The 26608-nt window shown below is 43.8% G+C and overlaps 1 protein-coding gene across 3 annotated transcripts in view; it reads left to right on the top strand.

Moving 5' to 3' along the window:
- Positions 1–26608, top strand: part of SHQ1 (SHQ1, H/ACA ribonucleoprotein assembly factor) — a 96789-nt gene that overhangs the window by 53790 nt on the left and 16391 nt on the right. For all 3 annotated transcript variants that reach the window (XM_037904340.2, XM_043551487.1, XM_043551488.1), the window contains one exon: positions 1823–1943. In XM_037904340.2, coding sequence (XP_037760268.1) covers positions 1823–1943 — 121 coding nt within the window. The remainder of the gene's footprint in view (positions 1–1822; positions 1944–26608) is intronic.

Raw genomic sequence — 26608 nt, 5'->3', positions numbered from 1 at the left:
TGCAGTCACACAGTGTATTCCTCCTTTTTCTTTTTGCCAATGTAAACAGTATGCGACTTGAAGGACAGTGTGATGAAAATGAAATCCGTGACAACATCCATTGTGCCTTAACTAAACAGAGTAGAACTGTAACAAACCATATTTCCCCTTTCTCATCCCTTAGTGTACTGGACGGATCCTGACTTTGTGAAATCATTGCAGCAATGTATAAAGTGGGTATGAAATGAAAATTCCCTTTCTATCTCGTGTACAAGAACACTAGACAATGCTATGGAATCATTAACTTGATGTGCTGTTTGCTGCAGCTGGGAACCACTTAGAAAAGCAACCAAACCCCCATGAATATCTGTGAAGTAGAATCAAGGGTTATGGGGGCATTAGAGAGAGAATCTCAAACCCAGTTTGTCCCCCCTCTTTTATGTGTTGTGAGAACTTTTAAAACCTGTTTTATACTCTTTTTTGTTGTTGTTGTTGTTAACTGCAAACTGGTCTGGTTGGCAGTTTGGACAGCTAAACAAGGTTTTCACTTACATTGTCATTTTTTTAAGAAAATGGGTCTGCTTCTTTGCAAGTCAGAATAGTCTGTCTTGACAGATATTAAGGATGATAAAGTTTAGAAGTTATAGTTCAGCCCCATGCTTGTGCATCTTAATTTTTATCTGATTCTCTCTCTAGTGTTCTGTTTGACTAGTTCCCTTCCAGTGCAGCATATCTCCAGCTACTCCACACCTGCCACTTACACCCTATTGTACAACTTCTCCTTCCTTGTTCCCCTCCCCTCTGCGTAGACACACTCAGACTCTTCTGTGCAGAGGTACTTCTCTGTTAAAATCTTGTGATTGGACAGCAGGGGGAGTTCTGAGTTGATCTCGTATAGATCTTAATTTTTTATTTATTTAATTTTATTTAATTTTATTTATTTTTATTTTTATTGTATAAATTTTATTTATATTTATTAAAAATTTATTTAATACGTTTTATTTATTTTTATTTATTTTATTTATTAAGAGTGTAACCTCGACAAGTTAAGATTAAATAATCTAGGAGGCGCTCACCCCAGCAGAGGGGCTGGTAGACTCCCTCTGCACACTTTATTCTTTTATTAGCCATACTTGTTTTCACTGGCTAATAAAACTATATTTTAAAAGTGTTCTCACTTACACTTAAGCCTCAGTGGTTTTGAGGCTTTTGAAAAAAGGGTGCAAGGAAGTGCTAAGTAATTAGGAAATGTTTGTAGCTAAACATCTGCTTTGCAGAAATGGTGACATAGGAAAGAAAAATGAAGCAGAACAGGTCTCTTCTGCTTGTAAATAAGAAAATGTATTTCTACTGCCAAATGTACATCTTTCAGAGATTTATCCCATGTTTTTAAAAATGGGATTTTTTTTTAGTTATTAGGAATGTATGATGAGTTCTTTTTTATCTCAGACATTTGAGCTGCCAACCAGTTTGTCACTAACAGCAGCAGGAAACAGTCTAATGAATTCTAAGACTCCGATCCTGCAATGAACTGTAAATGGGCACACTTCCATTGACTTCAGTAAGGCTCCGTGTATGCAAAGGAGCCCAATGGAAGAGAACTTGTGCAATTGGGACCTAAATCTCTCCTCCCTTTATTTTGTTTTTTAAATGAGGGGAAATGGGAGAATTCCAATCAAATGATTGAGGCACTAACTCAACATAAAAAGGTAGTAAGATTGCTCCAAACCTGCCATAGATATAAGATGTTGCAATGAAATGTTTATTAAGGTGTCAAGTGTAAGACTGTAACGTTTTAGTTTTCATTTATTTATTTTTCAAAAAGCATCAATGTTTTTTCCAGGTAAAAGTGCTGTTTTGAAGTGTCTGTTGGACATTCACAAGATTTTTCGAGAAAATGACCCTGCCTACATCCTTAATGATCTCTACATTACGGACTATTGTATTTGGATTCAAAAAACCAAGTAAGTTTTAAATCAGTTGCTATTCTGAGGGAGTTTTTAGCATATTGTATCCAGGAACAAGTGTTGATAATTTGTAAACTCCTCAAAATGGAAAAAAAATCCTTCCTTAAAATCATAAATGGAAATCTGTTCAATCTTTCACTTATTAAACTTGCCTAACATGCTATTCATGCAAAACAAAAGAAGGCTTTTTATTTTTTTAATAATGTTGATAGTAGTAGAAGGATGGAAGGTTTGCTTTTAAAGAAAAATATAAATTCTGTTTGGTTGCAGACTGCTAATACATAAGGGAGATGCAGCTTCATGGGAGTGTTCATGTAACTGCACAGAAATCGAGAAGCTTTTCCAAGGAATTAAAATGATTAAAAAACATTCATGTAATATTTGAAAAAAGTTTATGGCAACTCACAAATCCTGAATTGGATGTCTTGAGCTAACAACACGCATACAATATTTCATCTGCACAGAACAACTGACTGACTTAGGAATTTTACATTTACTGCTTGTACTAATTGGTTTCAGCACCTAGAAAGAGGATTGTAGCACAGATCCAGCTGAATAAGTGCAGTTTCCACAGGTTTCTTCCTGGGGTAGAGAGGAAGCAGTGATGGACAAAGCTGCCCTGGTTCACCTGGTCCTCCACCTGTCAGTGCAGTGCTTTGCTACCAAAAGCCCCTACTCCAAGCAGCAATGTAGGGTACAGGTGCCTCAGTAGCTCCAAAATGCCTTGGTACAGTCATGGTTGTAAAGTGTACTCTATGTGGATGTGTTAAAACTGCTCTGTGAATATCTTGCTGCTGAAGGCATGGTAATTGATATGCAGTATAATATAATATCACCCTGATATGGCTTGATGGTCTGTAAGCAGCCTCTAAATCTTAGTCTATAATTTAACAGAGAGATTCACAAGAAATTTTGAATCCTGTAAATCAACCAATCACAAAAAACAGATTATTTTGGATGACATGGCCAAGAAAATTTCAGAGCAAGTATTGGGGCAGGAAGGGAAATATGAAAGAATTTTTTCTTTTATATAAAATATGGATCCAACTTAAATAGGCTAATATTAAGTAATGGCACATCTCTGAGTTCTGAGGGTGGTTTTTTTTATTTTTTATTAAAACAGATGTGGTTTGACGTCATCAGAATGTCTCAATGAATAATAGCCCTACAATTCACAACTGCCTGTTACTAAATGCTGTGTATTACTTGATTGTTGATTCATTTGCTCTTTAGTATATTTTTAAATTATTAATTTTGCTACCACTATGAAGAGTGGGAAAAAATCTATTACGGTATAAAAGACTGTTTAATCCTAGTATATCAAAATACTGCCAATTCAATCAGTTTTCACTTCTTTGATTAGGCCAGTTTAGGCCAGTAGCCTAAAGAGAGCCATTGGAGAATTCATAAGCAGACTGAAGCTTTAGTAGAGAAAGTACAGTAAATGAAGACAGAGGTCTTTTCATGCATCTTTCACGAAGAAATGAGTCCTAGGAGAGAAGTATTGCTGCTGTCCACGTCAGTAAATATAACATCTAGCAAGCCAGTCATCGAACTTAGCCTTTTTCAAATGCAGTGGAGGAAAATGTAGGGTAGATATAAGGGACTGATAGATTAATACATTTACTGCAAGACACATACATTAGGTACCAGTTAAGCAGAACTGACATCCTCTGGAAAGAGGCAATTAAGCTATCTTACTGTCATCATGATATGGCACAATAGTTGCCTGTCATTAGGAGAGCAAGAGACAGAGGAACTGCAGAATCAATCTCCTATTTTTAGGCCCCAAATCAGGAAAGCATTTAATCATGTGCTTATGTCCTTTTCTATTCAGGATAACACTGAACCGTATGCTTGAAATTAAGCACATGCTTAAGTGCTGGCCTGAACAGAGATCTTTTCTTGAATCAGAGCCTTAATGTTTTCCGCTAATAAATGTTGCAGGAAATTGTTAGGTTCACATATGATTTCAAATAATATATAGGGGAATCAAAAACAGGCATTGGCTGGTCTGCTAACAATGGGGGGGGGGCCGCACATCCTAATAGAATGATCACATGAGCCCCCTCTACTCTCATGCATGATCATTTAACAACCCTGTGGCAGCTGCTGCAATTGCTTACATTGTAAGGGGATATGTGCGGGTTGTGGTGGGGATATTTTGGTATTTATAGCTATCTTTAATGAAATGTTTCGTTCTTTTTGAAATCAGTTGATGATACTATCTACTTTTGGTCTTCATTTTATTGTTTTGTCATACCTGTTCTTTGCTCCCCTGAACACGCGACTAAAATGCATTGTCCCCTTCTTCCCTGGGTGTTCCTCTGCTCTTGTGGCTGGCCGCGTCAGCTGCACTGAGGGTTCAAAGTCTCTGAAGGCAGGTCCTGTTTTCTTGCCTCAGATTTGTACGCAACTCGTAATAGAGGCTGAGCCCTTTTTGTTTCCGTCTGCTTTTATAGGTGTCCTGGCTCCTTTTTGCCATGAAAAACTTGGATACTTGCGAAAGCGGAGGCACCTCCATTAGTTCTCCATGGGTCTGCACCAGCAGACAGCCCCTGGTTAACTAATTTTATATATTAGTGCATTTTCAAATCCTAGACGAGAAGAGTGTACTGGAATGCTGATTACACAAGGCTTCCAGTTTAAGGCCTTCTCCACAGTATAGCTGTGTATTTGGAACCAGTTATTAACAGACTTATCTGACCCAGTCAGAACAAACAGTTTGAATGAGTCCACAATGCAGCTTTTCTGATTCAGAGCTGGAGATAAATGTGCTTCACATCTCTGCCTACCAGGCACTCTGCTTATGTTTGCAACAGTGATTTCTGGGAAAACTTGGGCAGTTATCCTATGTTCTTCGGCAGGGGAGAACACGCCCAGAAGAAGCTGTGAGGATTCTTAGGGTACATAGGACTGAAAGTCACTTTATTACCTGCCCTGCCTCCAGCGAGAGGGAGACTTGCTTGTGCTTAACTGAATGTCAGCTCTTTAACACCATCAGCCTGTTTGCCACCCACGCAATCTTCTCTGGGCTATGCCAGCCCTTTTTTTGCCTTGCAGATTAATAATAGGTGCACCACAGACCCTGAGCCCCTTTGAAGCATTCCACTGTAGTGTCCAGCCTCTTCTGCACCAAGAGTCATAGAAATACCAGATCTGCTGTCCCTAGGGGAACGGTGTACATGAATGGTCTCCAACCTTTTTACGCCCAAGATCACTCTTTGAATTTAAGGGCAACCCAGGATCTACCCTGCCCCTCCCTGAGGTCCCACCCCTTCCCCAAAGCCCCGCCCACACCATTCCCCCCTTTCTCCGTCATTCACTCTCCCCCACCCTCACTCACTTTCACCAGGCTGGAGCTGGGGATTGGGGTTTGGGAGTGGGTGCCAGCTCCGGGATGGGGACGAGGGGTCTGCAGTGTGGGAGGGCTCTCTGGGCTGAGCCTGGAGCAGGGGGTTGGGGTGCAGGAGGGGTTGCGTGCTCTGGGAGGGAGTTTGGGTGCAGGAGGGGGTTCTGGACTGGGACAGTGTTGGGGTACAGGAGGGGGCATGAGGTGCTGGCTCGGGGGTGGGGGGTCAGGGCTGGGGCAGGGTTTTGGGATGCAGGAGTGGGTATGGGGGGCTGGTTCCGGGAGGCTGCAGGTTGGGTGGTGAAAGAGATATGCTGATCCAGCATAGCTGGGCCTGCTGTATTCATGCTACTTCTGGTCTTAATGCTGCAGAACCGTTCAGAACCTGCCTATTGAAGGGGGTGGCAATTACCTTGGGCGGCCCCGGCCCCACGCCACTCACGGAAGGGACCAATGCGGCTCCACGCGCTACCGCTCTCTGCAGGCACCTCCCCTGCAGTTCCCATTGGCCACAGTTCCCTGTTCCTAGCCAATGGGAGCTGCAGGGGTGGTGCTTGCAGGCAGGAGCAGCACACAGAGACCCATGCCCCCGCCCCTCCCGGGGCCGTGGGGCCGCGCTGTCCGCTTTCGGGAACGGCGTGGGGCTGAGGCAAGCTGAGAGCCTGCCTGGGGCAGGCTGAGAGCCTGCCTTAGCCAGCCCCGCTGCACCAACGGAGATCACGATCGACTGGGAGAGTCTCCCGGAATGACCAGTCAATCATGATCGACCTGTTGGTGACCACTGGTGTACACGCTAGCTTGTATGATTCAACTTCAGATCAGCACAAATTACTAATACCTCAGCACTGAAATATACGGCTCTGTGAAGACTAAGTTTATTGTCAAAGATTCAAGAGATAGTATGTAAGGATAATGGGAAAAAAAGGATTACATATAATGCAAAATAATAAAATGCTTCCTAGAGATTACAGTTAACAGGCTAACCTCCTGTATAAATAAGTCTTATCTCACCTAAAGTCTTTTGCAGTGTCTTCCATCAAGGTAGACAGAGATCCTGTTTTCATGAAGCATGATCCATTTTCGTCCGAGGTGCAGGAAAAGGGGGTGGAACATTGTTTATACTCTGAGGCAGGATAACTTCCCCATGGCTAATTTTCCTGTGCGCTGCTGTCCTGTTGATTTCACATTCCCCTGTTGACTTTGTATGTAGATGGGTAGCCATTTAATTTCCATGCTGACAGAGAAAGATGAATAAACATCTTTTGTCTGACAGAAAACACGTTTGTCTGCCTTGATACAGACTTTAAAACATGTTTTCAGTACACATCCATAACTCCTTACATAGTATCTGTACATATATTTCACAACTACAGTGATGACCATTGTGGCCCTCGCTTTCATTTAGGACCTCACATGACATTCTTTGGTGAACCAGAATGTATATACCAGGATTAGGACATTCTTGTAACCTCCCTGCCAATTGGCATGGAGAGGTTTTTGGATCACAAGAAGTGCACACGACACCACCTGCATGACACTATGGGAAGGAGGACTAGCCTTATTAGGTGCACATGCGTAATTAGGTAAAGGCTTCCTATCAGCACTGTAGAAAGCAAACAGAAACACACAACAGTGTGTCAACTTGGTTAAAAGAAAGAAAACCGCATGCCAGGATAGGCCTCTAACACGGGATTAACACTCTTAGCTGCCATGGTTACTCACCAAATTTTAACTATGTAGTATGGGAACAAAGCACATTACAGCTAGTGCCAATAACTGGTTACAATTGGTTAAAGGTTATAATTTGGACATAACCTAAACTGTATGATGCTGTTGAGTGTGTGGAGATGGATTGATGGGGTATGATTTTAAACATAGTGATGTGGTCTTGGCTGAAAGCAAATAAGCTGTTGAACAAAATGATGATACATAGATAGTTGATAACAGTCTGATTTGGTGAATACCATCTGTTATTTTGCTTATATTAGAGGTGGTTCTTTGAGTGCTGATCCTTGTGTATTTCACTGTGGGTACACATCTGTCCCAGGATGGCACCAAGCCAGAAACTGCTGTCCTGTAGGAGTTCATCATACATGGTCCCCTAGAAGTGGAGCCGACATTCTTCTTTTCAGGAGACTTGGATGTTATTGAACTTCCCTCACCTCCTTAGGGACAAGATCTAAGCTCACACAGAGGTGTCCAGAATTTCTTGGGTGCCTTTGCAATTCTACAAGGCTGAGTTCATGTGGGACTGCCATGAGGACTTCCCCACCCAGTATTTGATCCCTCACATTGGCCTTATTGGTGACTTTGGGGCCCAGTAGAAACCATGAAGAATCTGTAAGTCCCCTCAAGCATCATTGTGTCATTCCCCTCCCAGAGAGGAACCCAAACTTCCTCAAGAGGCTATGCAGAAGGAAAGGAGGAAAAAGAACCAGAACCAATGGTACTGGCGCTCCCACGAAGAATGTTTTTGTTTTCTCATGACAAGGAGGTTGCTCCAGCCTCTCCTGTATCTGATGACAACAGGCAGTTTCAAGATCTACCCAGGAGGGTGGCAGATGCATTCCATTTCCCCCCAGGGGAGGTCCAAGAGACACCTCAGAGCTCCTGGACATCCTACAGAGTGCTGTGCCTAATAAAATATCGCACCTCATCAGTGATGGTATTCTGGAGCCTGCCAAAGCTGTCAGGCACACACCAGCAGCATGTGCCCCCACGTCTAAGGGGCAGAAAAGAAATACTCCATACCAGCCAAGGGAGCTGAATATTTATTTACATGTCCTGTTCTGAACTCTTTAGGTTTGCATGCTGCTACAGAGCGAAGTAGACAATATCAAATTACCAAGTGTTGCTTTTTAAATATGACTATTAATTACTTAAAATTCACTGAATTTGCAGACAGATTCCCACAAGAGAATAGCGAACAGTTCCAAACTGGTATTGGGGAAGGTGAAGCTAATTGCCAGAGCCTCCCTCCAGGCTACAGCCAATACAGCTGACACAGCCTCCTGTTCAGTCGCTACGATAATCATCACGCATAGAGAGTCCAGTCAGGCCATAGCAGAGGACTTTGAAGGACTCAAGGATTATCCTCCACACCCTGGAGATATACACCCCAGTTCCCTAAAGGAAATTCCATAGGCTACAAACATAAAAACCCAGGCTGCCACCTCAACTCTTTAATAATCAGAGAGGATACAAATCACCACAAAAAAGACAAAGAACACAGAGAACCAAGCATAACACTCTGCTTCCTCCTTCCTTCCAACCACAGCATCCTGCTAAAAAGTTCTTTTGATAGTATCTTAGAGAACTGTGAATCCATCCAGATGTCACCTCCTTCATCTGAGAACTCAGGTACTCAATTTGGTGGCTGTCTAATCCACTTCTCCCACATGTGGTGGACAATAACAGTGGTAAAATGGGTACTTGACATCATTCACTCCAGCTGTCTCATAGAATTCACCTCCCTTCTCCTTCCAAAGCTGTCTTCCATTTTCAAGATTGGGTTTTGTGATACATCTTCACTGCACACTCCTTATGATGGCATACACTGCACAGTCTCCTAGCATGAGTATAAATAGCAATGCATACAGTGCTTAGGCAAATAAAGACATGCCTGAATGCTTTAGTGTAGGTACCTTACACGGTTCTCTGAGCACCCAAGAATTGCCTCCCCTGTCGACATTGCTATTTGTTCCTCTGCCTCCCCACTGCTGGAATCTTTCAACACTGTGGGGAAAGGCTCTGATAGCTCCCTGCTGCTAGAGCCTTTCCCTGATGCAAGGAAAAATTCTGGCAGCAGAGAGGCAGTGGGGAAAGGCTCCTGGCAGCTCTCTGCTACCAGAGCTTGTCCCTGCTGCCTCCCACTGCCAGAGCCTTTCACTGATGCATGTAGCTACACACTGCAGTGTGGAAGCAGTTAGCTACATGCCACAGTGAAAAGCTACACATACCCTACACACCTCTGCCAGTGGCGTACAGTGTAGCGATGACCTCAGTGGACAGATAGAGACCATATATTGTCCCATTTTGGAGTGTTGGAGTCCCATTTTCTCCCCCTCTACCCGTGAGGGCCCTGCTCATGAACATCTCTTTGTTGGGATGGGGTGCCCATTTGGATGAGCAGACCATACAAGAAACATAGACTTCCCAGAAATCCAGGATACACAGAAACCTCTTAGAGCTGAAAACAGTGTGAGAAGCCTGCAAACATTTTCTACCACTAATACAAAATCATGTTCAGGTGATGAACTATGTGACAGCAGTGTTCTACATTAGGAAACAATGGGGTTTAGAATCCCCCCCTTTACATAGAAGCTGTTAACCTGTGGAACTGATGTATTCACCACCAGATTACTCCCTTAGCAGTGCACTTCACAAGAGATCACAGTACAGTAGCAGATAGCCTCAGCAGGTATTTTGTCACAGATCATGCGTGGGAACTCCATGACTTGGTGGTCCAGAGCGTTTTCCAACTATGGGGGATTCTATCTTGCACCCTGTTTGCATCCCCAGGGAGCAAAAAATGGATAATGTACTGCTCCAGGTCAGCTGGAGGTCAGGTCTCTGTGGGAGAGGACCTGACCTCCTAATCCTGTGGTCAGGACCCTTAGTATATGCACTCCCACCCATTCCCCTTTAACGTCAGGTTCTGAGGAAGAATCCAGCAGGATGGAGCATTGGTGAGTCTAATTGTGCCCCGATTGATTTGGTCTCCCAGTCCCATACAGTTGTCAGCATGTCCGCCGATCACAATACAGTCCTTCCCTGTCTTTCTGATCCAGGACAAAGGCAAAGTCAGGCATCCCAATCCATATTTCCTCCATCTCACAACATGATATTTGTATGGGCATCAAAACTGGAGAAGGACATGTTCAGAAGTTGTCCAGAACATTCTCAATAGTAGTAGGAAGAAGTCCACTAGAAAGTGCTACACTGCCAAGTGGAAAAGATTCTCCATCTGATGCCAACATCTTCTATCCGCTCCAAAAGACTCTGACATCCCTACCACCCAAGACTATTTACTCTCCTTAAAGACATCAGGTCCGTCCATCAGTTCTATTTGGGTACACCTAGCAACCATTAGCAGTCACCCGCCCAATTGACAACCACTTAATTTTCACCCATTCAGCGACTGCATGGTTTCTGAAGGACCCCCTGCCACTGAAATGCCGCCGAAGATCGGAGCAAGTGAAGGACCCGACGCCGAAGTCCCGCCGAAGACCCGGAGAGAGTAAAGGACCCGACGCCAAAGTGCGGCCGAAGACCCGGAGTGCCACCAGACCCGGAGCACCGCTGGGTGAGTAAAAATTAAAAAGGCGCCACTTCTGCTCGGTGGGAGAGCAGCCGCTGCCCCGCTCCCCCCCTAGCGACGCTGCTGCTTATGGGTGGTCACTGTACACAGTTTTCTGTAAGGATAATGTTTCTTGGAGACTGCATCCCAGATTTACCACCAAGCTGATCTCAGACTCATTTGAACCAAGTGATACAAGCGATATCTGCCCTTTTCCTGAAGCCACATGTCAGTAATGACAACAAGAGACTTCATTCTCAGGATGTATGCTGGGCTTTGGCACTGTAACTACAGAGAACAAGACTGTTTAGGAAATTGCCTAGACTGTTTATGTCCCTGGCAGGATGGATGAAAGGAGAAGTAATTTTCTTTGCAGCAATTTTCCAAATGGATCTCAGGCTGTATTCTACAATGTTGAAAGTTGGCAGATACCCCTCCTCCACAAGATGTGAGGGCTCACTTTGCCAGAGTCCAGGCATCCATGGTGGTGTTTCTTCGAGATGTTCCACTCATTGAATTCATCAATACCTTTACAAGATATGAATTGGTACAGGCATCCACAGCTGATGCGTCTTTTGGCTTGTCAGCCCTCCAGTTGCCAGTGTGATCGAGAGCCTTACACCCTTCTCCTGCAATGAGCACTGCTGGTCAGTCACACACTGTAGAATATACTTAGGGACCAGTATCTTGAAGAACCCCAGTTCCGATAAAATAAGTAAACTCTCCTCCTTCAAGTGTTGGTCCCTATCTATATTTCACTACCTGCTCTCCTTCCTCTCTGCTTAAGATCCTTCACTCATGATTCGCAGTAGAGAAGGAATCGAAGAGGTGGTCAGTTCCTGCTGCCCTGTACACCCTCAGTCCACAGCACGTGGAGAGGAAGGAAGGCACGGACCAATGGTCACTGCTAGGAAAAACTCAGATGCATGGAGTGCATGTGCACCCACAATGAAATACAGATAGGGACCACACATCTCAAAGGACTCCAGTTGCCATGAGATGGGTAACGTCTCTTTTCAGACACTCCCATTTCAGAAGCATGTGGCTGTTAAGCATGTTACTTTTCTCTCATTAGATTGTCCTTAAACTTTATAGGAGAACGGTGTAAGGCATTAGCAGATGCAGCCTGGCAGATTACGCCATTCATAATTTTAAAGCAAGTTTTCCCTGCCTAGTAGTTTTCTAATGAATGTCTTCAGGTTCCTTGTTAAATTAGTACTTAATGCAATTATTACATTGAATACAAAAACAGCGAGGAGTCTGGTGGCACCTTAAAGACTAACAGATTTATTTGGGCAACATTTATGCCCAAATAAATCTGTTAGTCTTTAAGGTGCCACCAGACTCCTCGTTGTTTTTGTGGATGTAGATTAACACGGCTACCCCTCTGATACTTACAGTGCATCCGATGAAGTGAGCTGTAGCTCACAAAAGCTTATGCTCAAATAAATTGGTTAGTCTCTAAGGTGCCACAAGTATTCCTTTTCTTTTTGCGAATACAGACTAACACAGCTATTACTCTGAAACCTTACAATGTAGTGTACTCAATGTAACTTTTGGTTTTTAACTTTCCATTTGTTTACTGGGGAGGGAGCATATTGCACAACAAAACAGAGGGAGAAATAAATGTTAACCTAGGCTTCAAAAACTACATAGAGAATAGTGGAAGCAACTCATAGTAAACCTCGGCAGGTGGTGTCAACATTTACGTTGAAAAGCCAGATGCAGCCAGATGGAAAATTGCATCTTTAACCCCTGAGGTCAGAATGGCATGTCACCACTTCATTTGATCTCCCTGCTAAGTGAGCTTATCCGCCCTGCTGTCATTCTTGTTACTACTTTCATTTCCATAATAAAATTACATTTAATTTGTCTGGTGTGCTTGGGTTTTTGGTTTTTTTTGGGGGGGGGGGTGGAGGGGAGGGGTTTGGTCAGTGCTTTTACAAACTGCTATGATGCAGATTAGGGAATGATGGCTACCAAAGCTGTCCAAAGCTGACTAAAAGACCAATTTTGTCTCCCTTCCCCCCCCAAATAAAATCATTGGGTCTCTGATGCGAAGGACATCAGGGGATGCAGAGAGCAGAAGAGCTGTGAGGTAACAATTGTTTATGTGGGGGACGGGGGTGCTCGGAGCAAAGGAGTCCAAGTGCGGATGATGTAGGAGAAGAAGGGAGCAGGAAGCACTGAGGCTGAGAGAACACCCTGTGCATCATGAGAAGAGACTCCTACTGCTGTGACCCACAGGAGTTTTGTCAGCTGTTGAAGCCAGGGAAGCATGAGTGGTTTTTCCCACTGCTCCTGCAGCCTTGATCTACTCTATGGTCTCCCATCTAGCTCTTTCTGCTCCTCTAGGCCCTGGTGTTCCCCTTGCCAAAAGATTGCTCCCTGTCCACAGTCTCCCCCATTACCTGCTCTTTCACATACCCAGCTCCTAGGCTTTGGTGGGGCGGGGCGGAGCTCACAATTCCCAGAGTAATTGGGTGGCTTGATGGAGGGAGATTCTGAGTTGGATTAAGAGCCTAGGGATGGACACTGGGACCTGGGATGGGCGAGTGTTAACAGTCAGAGGGATGACTGGAGGCCAGGGAGAAAGGCGAGAGAGATTGGATGAGGAACCAGAAGAGAGAAACCGGAGCTGACTGGGCAAGGACACTGGAGATAAGGAGCTGGGGTGCTGAGAAACTGGGACTGACTGGGCAAGGAGACTGGGACTATGGGGCAGAGAGGGCGTGTGAGAAAGATGAAGCCTACTGTGACCCATTAGGGCTGGCTGGGCAAGGAGACTGGGATGAGAAGTCTGAGGAGTGGAGACTAGCCCAGGGTAGGCGAGACTGGGACTGGGATGAGGAGACAGGGATGGGGAAACGACAGGACTGGGACAGGGAACAGGTTGGAGGGATGGGGTAGAAAGATCAAGCCTGGTGGAACAGGCAGAAGGGTCTGTTACCACTAGAGCGCACTCTATTCCAGAGGTTGGAATGGAACCTAAGATTCTTAACATTCCTTTGCTGTCAGCAAATATCTGAAACCCACTTGCAAAGTGTGTGTCTCATCTCCTGCTAATGCTGGCCAAAATAGAGATTGACAGCCTACTACTACTATCAGTTACCCTGTTAGCTCAAGTGGCAGAGGTCTGTCTGTTGAATTTGAAGGTTTCAACTCTGCTGAGGAACCTTATGTATGTCAATATGATGGAGATAGTTTTTCATATGTAAGTTTCAAGGTTTTTTAAAAAAAAATGTTAAAAGAACATTAAGGTTTCAAACATTAGAAAGTTAGGAAATGCCACAATTAAGGTTGCTTGTGCCTTGGAGATGAGAATACCCAGGTTGCCCTACAATACATAAGCATCCAAACTTTAGAAATATTAACCACTAGGGATTCTATAGGAACACATGGTTCGCCTTACTGGATCATACCCACGCTCCATCTAGTCCAGTGTCATGTCTCTGGCAGTGCCAAAATCATATGCTTCAGAGAATTCTGTAAGAACCCTGCAGTAGGCATATGTGGAATAATCTGCTTTCCACATAGATCTCATCCTGATCTCTGATAGAGGTTGGCTTAAGCCCTGAATCACAATCCTTTCTAAAATGTTTGTCATTAATTATGATAAACTTGGATATTTTTATATCCATATAAATATCTAATTCCTTTTTGAATTTTGTTAAGTTCTTGGCCTCAGCAACTTCCTCTGGTAATGAATTCCACAGCTCAGTTACATTTTCTGAGGAAAGAATGTTTTCTTCTATCCGTTTTGAATTTCCTACCTTTTAATTTAATTTGAATGTTCCCCTTGTCCTTGTCTGATGAGCCAGTGAAAACAGAAGCTATGGATCTCCCTTCTGTATATCATTAATTTATTTTCTTTTATCATGTCACCTCTTCTTCATTTCTTTTCTAAGACAAACAGTCCTCCTAATCTTTTCACTTTTTCTTCATATGAGAGTTTTTCCAGACCTTTGTTCATTCACCTTGCTCTTCTCTGAACCTCCTCCAGTTTTGCAATATCTTTTTTGAGATGAGGTAACCGGTGCTATGCGCAGTATTCCAGGTGTGACCACAGTATTGATTTATATAAAGGCATTATAATGTTTTCCGTATTCTCCATCCCATTCCTTATACTTCCTCACAACTGGTTAGCTTTTCTTGACTGCTGCTGTGCGTTGAGCACATGTTTTCAGTGAGCTGTGTATGGTGATGCCCAGGTCCCTTTCTTGGGTTGATAGAATTAAATTAGAACCTTATAAGGCATAAGAGTAGTTTAAATTTTTCCCTCCAGTGTGCTTCACTTTGCAGTTATCGATATTAAATTTAATGTGCCATCGTGTTATGCATTTACCCAGCTCTAAGTTCTCTCTGAAGTTCCACACAGTCCTGTCTAGTCATGACTCGCGTAAGTAACTTTGTGTTATTCCATGTGTACAAGGAAAACAATATGAGAGTCAAGTCAAGAGCCCTGTATGGATCAGAGAGGAGCATTTTGTCCTTCAGACTTAGGCTGTCTGCATTAGCACTTTTGTCAATATAACTTATGTTGCTCAGGCATATGAAAAAAACACACACACCCCGAGCAGCATAAGTTACACCAACAGAAGCGCCAGTGTGGACTGTGCTATGTTGGCAGGAGACGCTCACCCACCGACATAGCTACTGCCATTCGTTGAAGGTGGTTTAATTATTTTGACGTGAGAGCTCTCTCCCGTGTAGACTTTGTACATTCCCTATAAATAAACAAGATTGTGTCAAACAAAATACCAAATTCTGTCAATTTCTGCTTCCAGCTGGAACATCCCAAGGGCCCCAAACTTTGACTAGCTGCTGAGGTTGAAAAGCGAAACTGTGTCCTACACATGGTAAAACGCTATCGGGAGTGTGATGGGTGTTCAGGGCTTTCAGTGCTCCCTGCAGTTGGCGTCTCAGCGTGTCTCATTCCATCCTCATTATGCTGCTAGGAGAAGGCTCCACCCCGCTAGTTGGCAGCATAGTGCTTTTTGGGTTAAATCTTTGTAGGGTTTTCAGAGTTGCGGGTTGGATGACCTCCCTGAGCTGCACCAATCCTGTTCTGCTGAGCCAAAGTATGTTCAAACTCATAAAAAGAGGCTTGAAAGGAAGAGGCGGAGTTTGGCTGTTCAGTTATGCAAATAAGCAGCTTACAGTGTAACACAGGGCCAGTTTGGTTTTGTGTTCTTTTGGTTGAAAAAGAAGCCTGTATAATAAATGTGAAACTCTGGGGATTTTCTTGACTTGCACCTTCCATAAAGTTTCTCTTCAGTGTCGGCCTGTGTTGCCCTAGGGAGCATTATAGATAAAAGTAACTGGGAAAAATGACCAAAGTAATTATCTCCTGTCCTGTACTATTCTGATTGCTAGAATTTGTGGTGGATTCTAATTCATATGGTTAACCCATTTGGAGGCATGTTGAACACCTGAAAAGGTGTGCAGCCGAGTGAATCCCACATTTGCACAGTACATGTGTTGCTAGCAACTAAAGTATTCCATGTGTTGATGGCTGTGTCAAGAACACAATTTGAATTATGTCAAAAGTAGGCTTTATGTAAAAGATACGCTTCTTCGCAGCATTTTCCTTTTCATCCTCTCATTATGATCGAAATCCAATCCTTGTTACAACATAATTACCTTGTCTGAAGCCAGCAGGGAGTTGCTGCTTTATGTGAAGGGTGTGAAGTTCCCTAAATAAACAGAGGATTAATTACATTCACAGCATGTCATTGAGGCGATGAGATTGATTGATTGATTGTGATCGCTCAACTCTTCTACTTTCCTGACACTAGGATTTGTGAATTACTGTTTTCAAATACAGACAGTGGTGTTTGGTAGAAACTGAGAGCATACTTGGAAGTAAAGAGCCCAACCTTAGGTGTAAAAGCTTTACTCCATTGCCTGGTGTCTAGTAGAAGGAAGGCTTGTATATTCCCTAAGCTGCTTGTTTTTAGTTTGGTTTTAGTTGGTTTCGAGTACTTATCTTACTCCTAATTATTTCAGTGGTCAGCACCATTAAGCTTCCACATAAAACCAGCAAACATATAAAAACTGTGCACTAAAAATTGCTCCCTGAAATATACATTTGAAAATCAGAGCAGTGTTGGCAGTTTGGCCAGACAACTTGTTTCTGTATCACATTTGCCTGAATGGAAACTAACACTAGGACAAACAAAACAGATTGTGAAGTATTATACTTCTTTTTAAACCCCTTTTTGTTTATTTTTAAACAAATATTAATAGAGTTTCACATGTTCTATTCACTTTCAAATGAACTCTCACAGGCAAATGATAAAAGACAAAAACACCACATTATCTGTGGGTGACCACTTTTCACAAAGCCATCACTCTATATCTGACCTATCAGCCCTCATCCTCAAGGAAACTTGCAGGACACTTTCAAAAGAGGAGCCTGGGAGCGTAAATTCATTACTCTGTGAGACACTAAATATCATGGGCTGAACAGACACCTTGGATTTATGGTTTATTACAACAATCTGTAACCCATTAACCCCCTCTTTTTGCCCTGTGACTCACTGCAGAGGTGCTAATAGGCCACTCTACCTTGAATGGCCCCTTACTACTTATGATAACTACTTATGCTAAACAACCTGTTCCACCTTGCACAGGGGTTCTCAAACTGGGGGTCGTGAGGTTTATACATGGGGGGGGTCACGAGCTGTCAGCCTCCACCCCAAACCCCGCTTCACCTCCAGCATTTATAATAGTGTTAAATATACAAAAAAGAGTTTTTAATTTATAAGGGGGGGTCGCACTCAAAGGCTTGCTGTGTGAAAGGGGTCACAAGTACAAAAGTTTGAGAACCACTGACCTTGCATTTTGCTGTGATGCTGGGAGTACCTTTTCCATACCTGAAGAAGAGCTCTATGTGGTATGAAATCTTGTCTCTCTCACCAACAGAAGTTGGTCCAACAAAATATATTACCTCACCCACCTTCTCTCTCTAACTTTGTTATTCTCTCTTTTTCCTACTTCTGGGATGTTCTCTGAGCCCCAGTGCTGCCTCTCAATATTATCAGGTCGGTCCTGATATTAGGGGCTTTGTCTTATATAGGCAGTTATCTTTTTGGGGGGTGGGAGGGTCCTGATTTTTCACACTTGCTATCTGGTCACTCTAGTACTGCCCTATGCCCATTCCTTGCTATCTTGCTTTGCTTTTCCACTCACAAAGGCTTTGTCTACACTACGCACATTTTAGAGACACGGCTGTGCGGCTTCAGCCGTGCCGCTTAAAGACGCGCAGTGTAGCCGCTGTTTGTTGGCAGGAGAGAGCACTCCTGCCGGCAAAGCGCTGTTACACCAGTGCTTTTTGTCGGAAAAACTTGTGTCTTTGGGGGGGGAGGGGGTGTTAACACATCTGAATGTCAGAAGTTTTGTTTTGTCATTCAGTTGCCAGTGTAGACAAAACCTAAGCCATTTATCTTTACCATTCTTATGGCACAGGGAACCTGAATGCAGCTTATGCGAACACTGCTTTCCTGAAATAGCGAAGCACAAGTATAAGCATTTGCAAGACCTGGGCCAGGGTGTCATAAAACGTAATGCTTTCTAAGTTTGTGAAGTATAGTACTGTGACTTCTTTGTGAATATTCGAAGATTTCTAAAAAAGGATTTTAACAATATTTTAGAAGTTATCTTTGTAGAACTATTCATGAATCTATAAATTTTACATATTTAATAAATCTTTTACTAGTTGCTGATACTTCCTGGAAAACGTTGAATAATGTTTTATTTAGAAACTACCCTGATCACGTCACATTTCTGTAATTCTCTTTCCTTGATGTGTTTTTTGATTACTTTCGGGATATTTGAATAAAAACCAGATCTTTGTTTTGTTTTTTAAATTCACCTACTTTTATTATTTATTTCTCTCATAAATTTCTAATCCTCTGTTTGTGACATTGTAATAGTTCCCAGAGTGGCTAAAATGCAATGTTTCAATCACAAGACTTAGCCCTGAGCTACACTACAGAATTACTGTGGTAGAAAGTGTCGCTTAGGGGTGTGAATAGCCGTTCTAATCTGAGCGACATGGTTATACCGACCTAAGCACCAGTGTAGAGACCGTTATGTCAGCAGGAGAGCTTCTCCCACCAACATAGCTATTCTGTCTCATGGAGGTGCAGTTATTAAGCCAACGGGAGAGCTCTCTCCCATCAACGTAGAGCGTCTTCCCCAGAAGCGCTACAGTGGTGCAGCTGTGCTGCTATAAATTTGTAGAGTAGACCTGCCCTTAGTTTTTCCAGTATAGGCATACCCTACGGCGGCACAGCGATAGAAGGGGTTCTTCCGTTGACCTAGCAGTGTCCAGACCAGAGCTTAGATTGGCTTGGTTACATCACACAGGAAACTTTTCACAGCTCTGAGAGATGTAGTTAAGCCGACCTACCTTTGTAGTGCAGACCAGCCCTATAACTTAATGGGAAGTGTGAACAATGCAAAACCTGTTTGCCTGGATACTTCTGTAGTACTTTAGAAAAGAGAATCGAAATTCAGGAAGTAGGATTTACAGGTAAAATTGTTACTGAACATAATTTTTTTAAGCTTTGTGCATTAATAATTTCTTAGTGTTACCAGGTTGTGCCTGTGTCTACATGTGTGAAATAAAATAATTTATTATTTTATTTTAAAAATTTAATTAATTTGTTCTTTTTAGGATTCTCAAATTATTTATGAATGTGCAGATTTTCACAGCTATTAGCCTGTTGGATTCAGCAGTCAGGATTGATTGTGAGTGCTCCACTTGAGGTGCACATGTGCCTGTGATCAGAGACTGTTTGTAGCAGTGTCCATTGAGTCCGCACGTTCACCCTAGCTAGCCTCATGCCCTGTACAGAGGATATATGTAGGGCACAATGTCTGATGAACCGCCCTCAATTCCTTCTCAAATGCCTTGACCTGAGATGGAGCATCTTGTGGTGCCCACTTTGTAGCTGTTTTCCCTTAGGGAATAGCTTTCTAACTTAACATTTGTTGCTTAGGTTTTATTTAGCCCTTTTAGTTTCTACTAGTTATAGTAGTTTTTGTAATTTTTGTTTGGGGGGGACTTCTTTAAGAGTTACTTCTCCTGACATCTTTTCTGAGAAAGAGAGTCCAAGATGCAAGCAGACTTTTGTCACTGTGCATTCCTCCTGGTATGACCAATCTTGGTGCCTCCCCTCCTTTTCCTTATGGCCCCACCCAGTGGACATATTGGCAGCCGTGGGCTGCTTATCAGCTACAGTTCTCCAGAGTACCAAGCTACACCCTTGGAGAGTGCCAGAGGCAGCAATCACCTACTCCTCCTGTTCCTCCGTATCTGTCTCCACCTCAGGAGTGATCTTCTGAGCAACAGGAGAAAAGGGCTGATGAGGAAGCTACACCACAAACTAACATCTCCTCACCTGGTGAGATGGTGATGTCTCTTCCTCTCTCATATGTGGATGGTTTTAAGCAATTCCAGGACTTATGAAGAGGATCACTTTGGAGGAGGAGAACCATGAGACCCAACATAAACTTTTGGGCATTCTCCATATTGCCACCTCAGGTCAGGTAGCCTTGCCCATAAATGAGACTTTACTTGAACCTGCCAAAGAATCTGGTAAACCTCAGCTACCAGACCTTCAACTTGTAAAAGGACAGATAAAAAGTATTATGTTCCTGCTAAAGTTCCGAATTTATGTTCACACACCCAGCACCTAATTCCTTGGTCGTCAATGCTATGCACGAGCATAGTTGGCAATGCCATTCTAAGGCCACCTTGCATGATAAAAACCAAAAACACCAAGATCTCCTTGATCTCCAAAGTTACTCATCAATCCCATTGCTGATTAAAATCACCAGCTATCAAGCTCTGATCACAAACTATAACCATACCAACTACAGGAAGTGTAACTCTTCTTTTGACTATCTGCTTCAAGAACATGGAGTGCAATTCCAGGAGATCGTCTCAGAGGGTCAGTTATTAGCAAGGACTTTGTTAAGGCCTCCCTGGATGTGACTGTCACTGCAGCTCACTCTAGATCTACAGTGATTGTCATACCCCGTGCCTCCTGGCTGCAATCATCAGGAACGCTGAGAGAGGTCCAGAATACTGTTGAGGACATTGTTTTTGATAGGCTCAGTCTCTTCAGTGAGTCCCCACAATGAGTCCTTTCACTCTCAATGGTTTGAAGGTGGCTACTATCCACTCCCCTGGATATCTACATGCATGTGAATAAAAGGAGATTCAGCAGATAACAGATGGTGCAGAGTTCCTGCCATCCCAATTTCCAGCCTACCATAGACCTTAGGAATCACATAAGAGATCTGGGTTCCAGAAGAAAAAAGTATCTGCCACCACAATGACCGCTCCTCAGCCACCTTTGTCAACTGTGTCAGTTTTGATGCTTTGGTTGAGGGGCAAGAACTGTCCCATCTTCTGGATCTAAAGTTGCATTATCCTGCTGCATCTCTCATCACTCCCTTACCCCCACCCTTTGGAGATAGTCTCTTCCATTTTTGACTGTATGGGAGCAGATTACTTTCAGCAGTTGAGTTTTGGAGGTTATAACACAGAGCTATTCCATCAATATCCTCTCCCTTCCCCTTTTCAGAGCTCATGAACATCTGCTGAGACAAGAATTCCTATCCTTTTTTCGCATAGGAGTCATAGAACCAGTACCTGCCCAATACAGAGGGAAGGAGTTCTATTCCAAGTACTTTCTGGTTCCCAAGAAAGAAGGTTGGGTGGAGACCGACCTTAGACCTCAGGTTGTTGAATGCTTTCACCAAAACACAGAAGTTCAGGATGGTGATGCTCACAGCTATAACACCGTCTCTGGATCTGGGGGACTGGTTTGCAGCCCTTGGCCTACAAGAGAGATCTTTTATCTTTGTGATGCATCCATCTCCCAAGAGGTTTCTGTGTTTTGTGATTGGCCAGGAGCACTGTCAATGTCAAGTGTTTCCCTTCATACTCTCTACTGCCCCCAGAGTCTTTATGAAAGTTCTGGCAGTGGTAGCCACTCAACTGCGTCAGTTGGGAGTAATTGTCTGCTCTTGTGCTCCCACAACAAAGTTCATTCTGCAGTAGGGAAAGCTGTGATGCTGATTTACAAGCTAGGACTTCAGTTCAACAGAGAAAAGTTTACTTTGACCCTTCTTCAGCAAATACAGTTTATAGGAGCCACATTAGGTGCCACAACGTCCAGAATTTAGCTACCAATAGACAGATTTATGATGCTAATTAACCTGATTTCACAGGTTCAAATAAGCCCACAGACAATAGCCAGGACTTGTTTGCTGCTCCCAGGTCACATGGCATCCTGCACCTTTGTTGCACTTCACAGGTTGCAACTGTGCTGCTTCTAAGGATGGTTGAGAACTGTTTACACCACCAGCAAATTCAGTCTGAACAAATGAGTGTTGATCCTCATCAGGTTCTAGAGTCGCTCATTTGTGTATCGTATACCTATTTACATACTAAGCCAAGTGTGAATTGAGGGATTGTGAAATCGACGAGAGGAAATATACAGGAGAAAACTAACAGCAGGGGGATGTCCCATTTATGAATAAAGACAAAGGATTGGTGTGGTATCGCTCAGTGCAAAAAGACACAGTGAATCCTTCACCTAGGAGGGAAACTGACAATGTGCTTGTCTCATGAAAGGAAGGTCACAACCTGCTTGAAAAGCGCTGTAAGGATTTTGGGTGAGGAATACTATACAAGACATGAGAGTAACTTGTTAATTAAGTCTAGGCTCTAGAATGCTTGTTATGATTTTATTTTATATGTAACCATTTGTTTCCAATAGTTGTGCTTGCTACTACTTGAATCTCTATGGTTTCTTAAATAAACCTATACTTGATTTCACCATACACAAATTTAAGTCCTGTGAGTTAAGTGAAGGGGTGATCTGGGGTGAAACTGGTATGCTGCTGTGTACTGCTTCTTTGAAAGCAGCAGATTGGTGAATACTTAAGAGTGTCCGGTGGGTCAGAGTTTAGATGTTTCAGGGAGATTCTCGGAGGGCTCGAGGATTCCAGTGTGCCTATCACTAACCTGTAGAGCAGTGGTCCCCAAACTTTTAAGGGTCATACCTCTCTTATCCCTGTCTGCACCCCAGTCCCTGTCTTCTGATTAGGGGACTGGAGCACATGGTTTATGAGGAGAGGCTAAGGGACCTGGGATTATTTAGTCTGCAAAAGAGAAGAATGGGGGGGGATTTGATAGCTGCTTTCAACTACCTGAAAGGGGGTTCCAAAGGGGATGGATCTAGACTGTTCTCACTGGTACCAGATGGCAGAACAAGGAGTAATGGTCTCAAGTTGCAGTGGGGGAGGTTTAGGTTGGATATTAGGAAAAACTTGTTCACTAGGAGGGTGGTTAAGCATTGGAATGTGTTACCTAGGGAGGTGGTAGAATCTCCTTCATTAGAGGTTTTTAAGGTCAGGCTTGACAAAGCCCTGGCTGGGATGATTTAGTTGGGTATTGGTCCTTCTTTAAGCAGGGGGTTGGACTAGATGACCTCCTGAGGTCCCTTCCAACCCTGGTAGTCTATGATTCCCCCCCAGCCCAGCCAGGAGCGGGGCTGCGGCTCCCAGGGCGAGGGGTCGGACGCGGACAGGAGTAAGGGGGCCGCAGCTGGGGGTGAGTCTGAGGCCAAGAGTGGGGCCAGGGCTGAGAACAGAGCCATGGCCCGGGGCTGGGGTCAGGGGTGGGAGCAGAGCCACATCCGGGCTGCGGTGGGGGCCAGAAGCCAGGCCCATGGCTGGGGGTAGCTCTGCTCCTGGCCCTGCCTCCAGCCTCGGCCCTGGGCTGGGAATGGAGCCGCTGGCAGCTGGGCTTGTGGCTGGGTGAGGCTCTGCTCTTGGCCCTTCCCCCAGACTCGGCCCTGGGCCAGGAATGGGGCTGGGGAGGGGGATGGGGACTGGATCGGAGCTGCAGTCGGGCCCGCAGACAGATGCAGAACCACGCCGAGGCTGGGGATGGGGCCAGGTGCAGGGATGGGGTTGGGGCGGAGCACAGCTGGGGGTGGGTGGGGCTGGGTGGCCGCGCCACCCTGAATGTTCCTCTGTGCCCTCCACAGGGGGGTGTGCCCTCCAGTTTCGGGACCTCTGCTGTACAGTGACAGCGGGGCCTGTGAAGCCTTGAGGGGAGTGCTTGGGTTGCCTGTGGCCAGTGAAGTTGGGGAGCTGACCCACATCAGGTGCAGACAAGGCTGCCTTGTGTTAAGGGCAGGTGGTAGCGAGGTGCCTCACAACCCTGGGTACTCCCAGGAACCATCATAGAGGTCTCCTGTAGGAGAGAGATTCAAGAGGTTTTGTTTAATATCAGAAAAGCGTCAACTAGAAAAAACCTCTCTGCAGAAATGGAAGAGATTCCACCATTGATGTAGCCAGTGGCACTTGTCCCCATTTGATCCTTCCCTTTCTGACATTTTAGATTACCTATTTGGTTTAACGATTTTGGGTCTCACTCTGAGCTCTATTAAAGTTCATTTAGCAACTACCACAGCTTTCCATTCCCCTGTTGAGGGGTTTTCAGTGTTTGTTATCCCCACCATTTCCAATTTCACCGAAGGGCTAGTTAACCTTTTTTCCAAAGTCAGGAAACCCACTCCTTCATAGGACTTGAATTTGGTTCTCCATTTTCTGAGGAAGCCTCCCTTTGAGCCACTAGCTAAGTATTGCTTTCTGCACTTTTTTGTAAAGATTTTATTTTTCGAAGCTATCACTTCTTCTGGGAGAACTGGTGAGCTAGGAGCCTTAATGGCCGATCTCCCCTACACAGTTTTCTATAAAGAAAAGATATGTCTCTGGCCAAATTCATGGTTTTTAGTGAAGGTGACCTTAGACTTTCATATCAATCATGGTGGTGTTGGCTTTTTACTTAGACAGGACTAAGCCTTTAGGCCCCCTTTTTTCCACAGGCAGAATTAAAGGGGTCTCTGTTTCTATCCAAAAACTCTCCAAGTGGGTTTATGGTTGTATTGTGACCTCACAGAAGGAGACATTTTAAGATTTGGGACCATATCCTGGAAAACCATGACTCTAAAAAGGGCTTTGGGGTCATGGTAGATAACCTGCTGAACAAGCGCTCTTACTGTGATGCTGTAGAGGGTGAATGCACTAGTTGGGTAGGTAAGCAGGGGAACATCAGGTAAGGATAGGAAGGTGGTATTACATCTGTATGTGGCATTATTGAAACCATGATTGAAATACTGTTCTAGTCCTGGTGTCTACAATTCAAAAAGGATGTTAAAAAATTGGAAAAGATTCAGGAAAAAACTACAAGAATGATTAGAGGTCTGGAAAATATGTGAATTAAAAAGGTTCAGTTGTTTATGGAAGAGAAGGTTAGAGGTGACTTGGTCATGTTCTGCAAGTACCTACAATCAAAAGAGGTTTCTGATAGTAGATATAGTTCAATATAGTCGAAAAAGGCACAACAAGATCCAGTGGTCTGACAGTGAGGGTAATCAACTACTGGAGTAGTCTACCTAGGGACATGGTAAATTCTCCATCATTTGTAGTCTATAAGTCAAGACCAAATATCTTTCTAAAAAATATGCTGTAGCTCAAACAGAGGTTATGGGCTTGATGTAGAAATTATTGGGGTGAGGTCCTTTGGCTTGTGTTATCCAGGAGGTCAGACTAGATAATCATTTGTCCCTAGGTCCCCTCTGGCCTTAAAAACCTCTGAAAGTGTTATCACTTTCTCCGGAGGAGAAAACATAGACAGAGAGTGGATAAGTGACTTGTAAAAGGTCCCACTGAAAGCTAGTGCCTATATTGGGAATAGGACCTGGTCTTTTGACTCAAATTGCTATGACTTAACTACTAGATCGTGGGTCCCTGATTTAAAAACAGTAGCTAACAAGTTGTGTGCACTTCCATAAGCTTTTGTCTCATCTGTTATTGTTGCAATGCTTGTCTTTTCGTATGTTTTCCCTTTTTTAATGTAATCTTGAAATACCATACTTTTCATGTAGATTGTATCCTCTTTAAAACCCACACCTGTCACAGTAGGTACATCGAGGGCTCTTTATAAATAATACTACCCATGTAATATAAAATCCTGACTAGAGTCGAGGCTTCAAGTAACAACCTATTTGCCCTGCAGGCTTGTAAAAGTGACAAATAGTTGGATATAATACCAGAAACTCCTCTTTATACATGTTTTAGCAAACCCTGTAAAACATTGCTTTTTAATAAGGGATTTAATCTCTCTTCCCAGCTGCTGGCTGCAGTTTCCTTTGATGTTTTTCCTTTCTCATCTCTGTTGTTTTTTCTTTATTCCGTCACTTTTCTCTAGCTCGTATTCCTCCAGGCAGTGTCAGAATTACCTTGCTATGGGTAAATGAGGGGAAGAAAAAAGCCGACTTCTCTCCCCTCAGGCTTGGACTTTGATTTTCCGAAGTTGCGAGGAGGCAGTTCCTGTTTGCGTTCAGACGGCTCAGCGATTTGGGTCGTGTCTTTTCAGTCAGCACATCTCTGCTGACTCTCCTGTTTGACTACAGGAATGATGAGCCTGTGTAGTTGTTGCCTTTTTAAGCAGGTGGAGTGTGCAGCTGTGATCAAAGGGGGAAGCTGTTCTCCACGCAGATAACATCTTCCTTTTCTGTTTTCAACTTTGTCAGTAGCTGGCTTGGTCTCTCCCCTTGTCAGTGATTCCACCATAAACCACAAGTGTGAACGAGGATGGAGTGAGCGGAGGAAAAGGGTGAAAGTTCTCTATTAATAATGTGCCGAGATGATGATTTACAGTTTGTGGCCTAACGCCTATTAGCCACTATTCCCTGGGGACTCCCTCTCTCAACAATTACTGCTCTAGGTCAGCTGCATCAAGTGTGGGCCAGCAGCTCTAGGTGTAAACTCGAAATGGCTAGCAAATTCCCCTGTTAGAGTCAGCCAGCAAGGGAACAAGACCATCAACCATTTTAGGTGCAAAAGAGTATAATGATGATGATTTGTATTACTGTAGCACCTAGGCGCCCTAGTCATGGACCATTGTCCTAGGTG

The sequence above is a fragment of the Chelonia mydas genome, chromosome 7 (genome assembly GCF_015237465.2).
Source record: "Chelonia mydas isolate rCheMyd1 chromosome 7, rCheMyd1.pri.v2, whole genome shotgun sequence".
Classification (NCBI taxonomy): Eukaryota; Metazoa; Chordata; order Testudines; family Cheloniidae; genus Chelonia; species Chelonia mydas.
The sequence above is the reverse complement of the archived record's forward strand: the minus strand, read 5'-3'. Positions and strand labels throughout refer to the sequence as shown.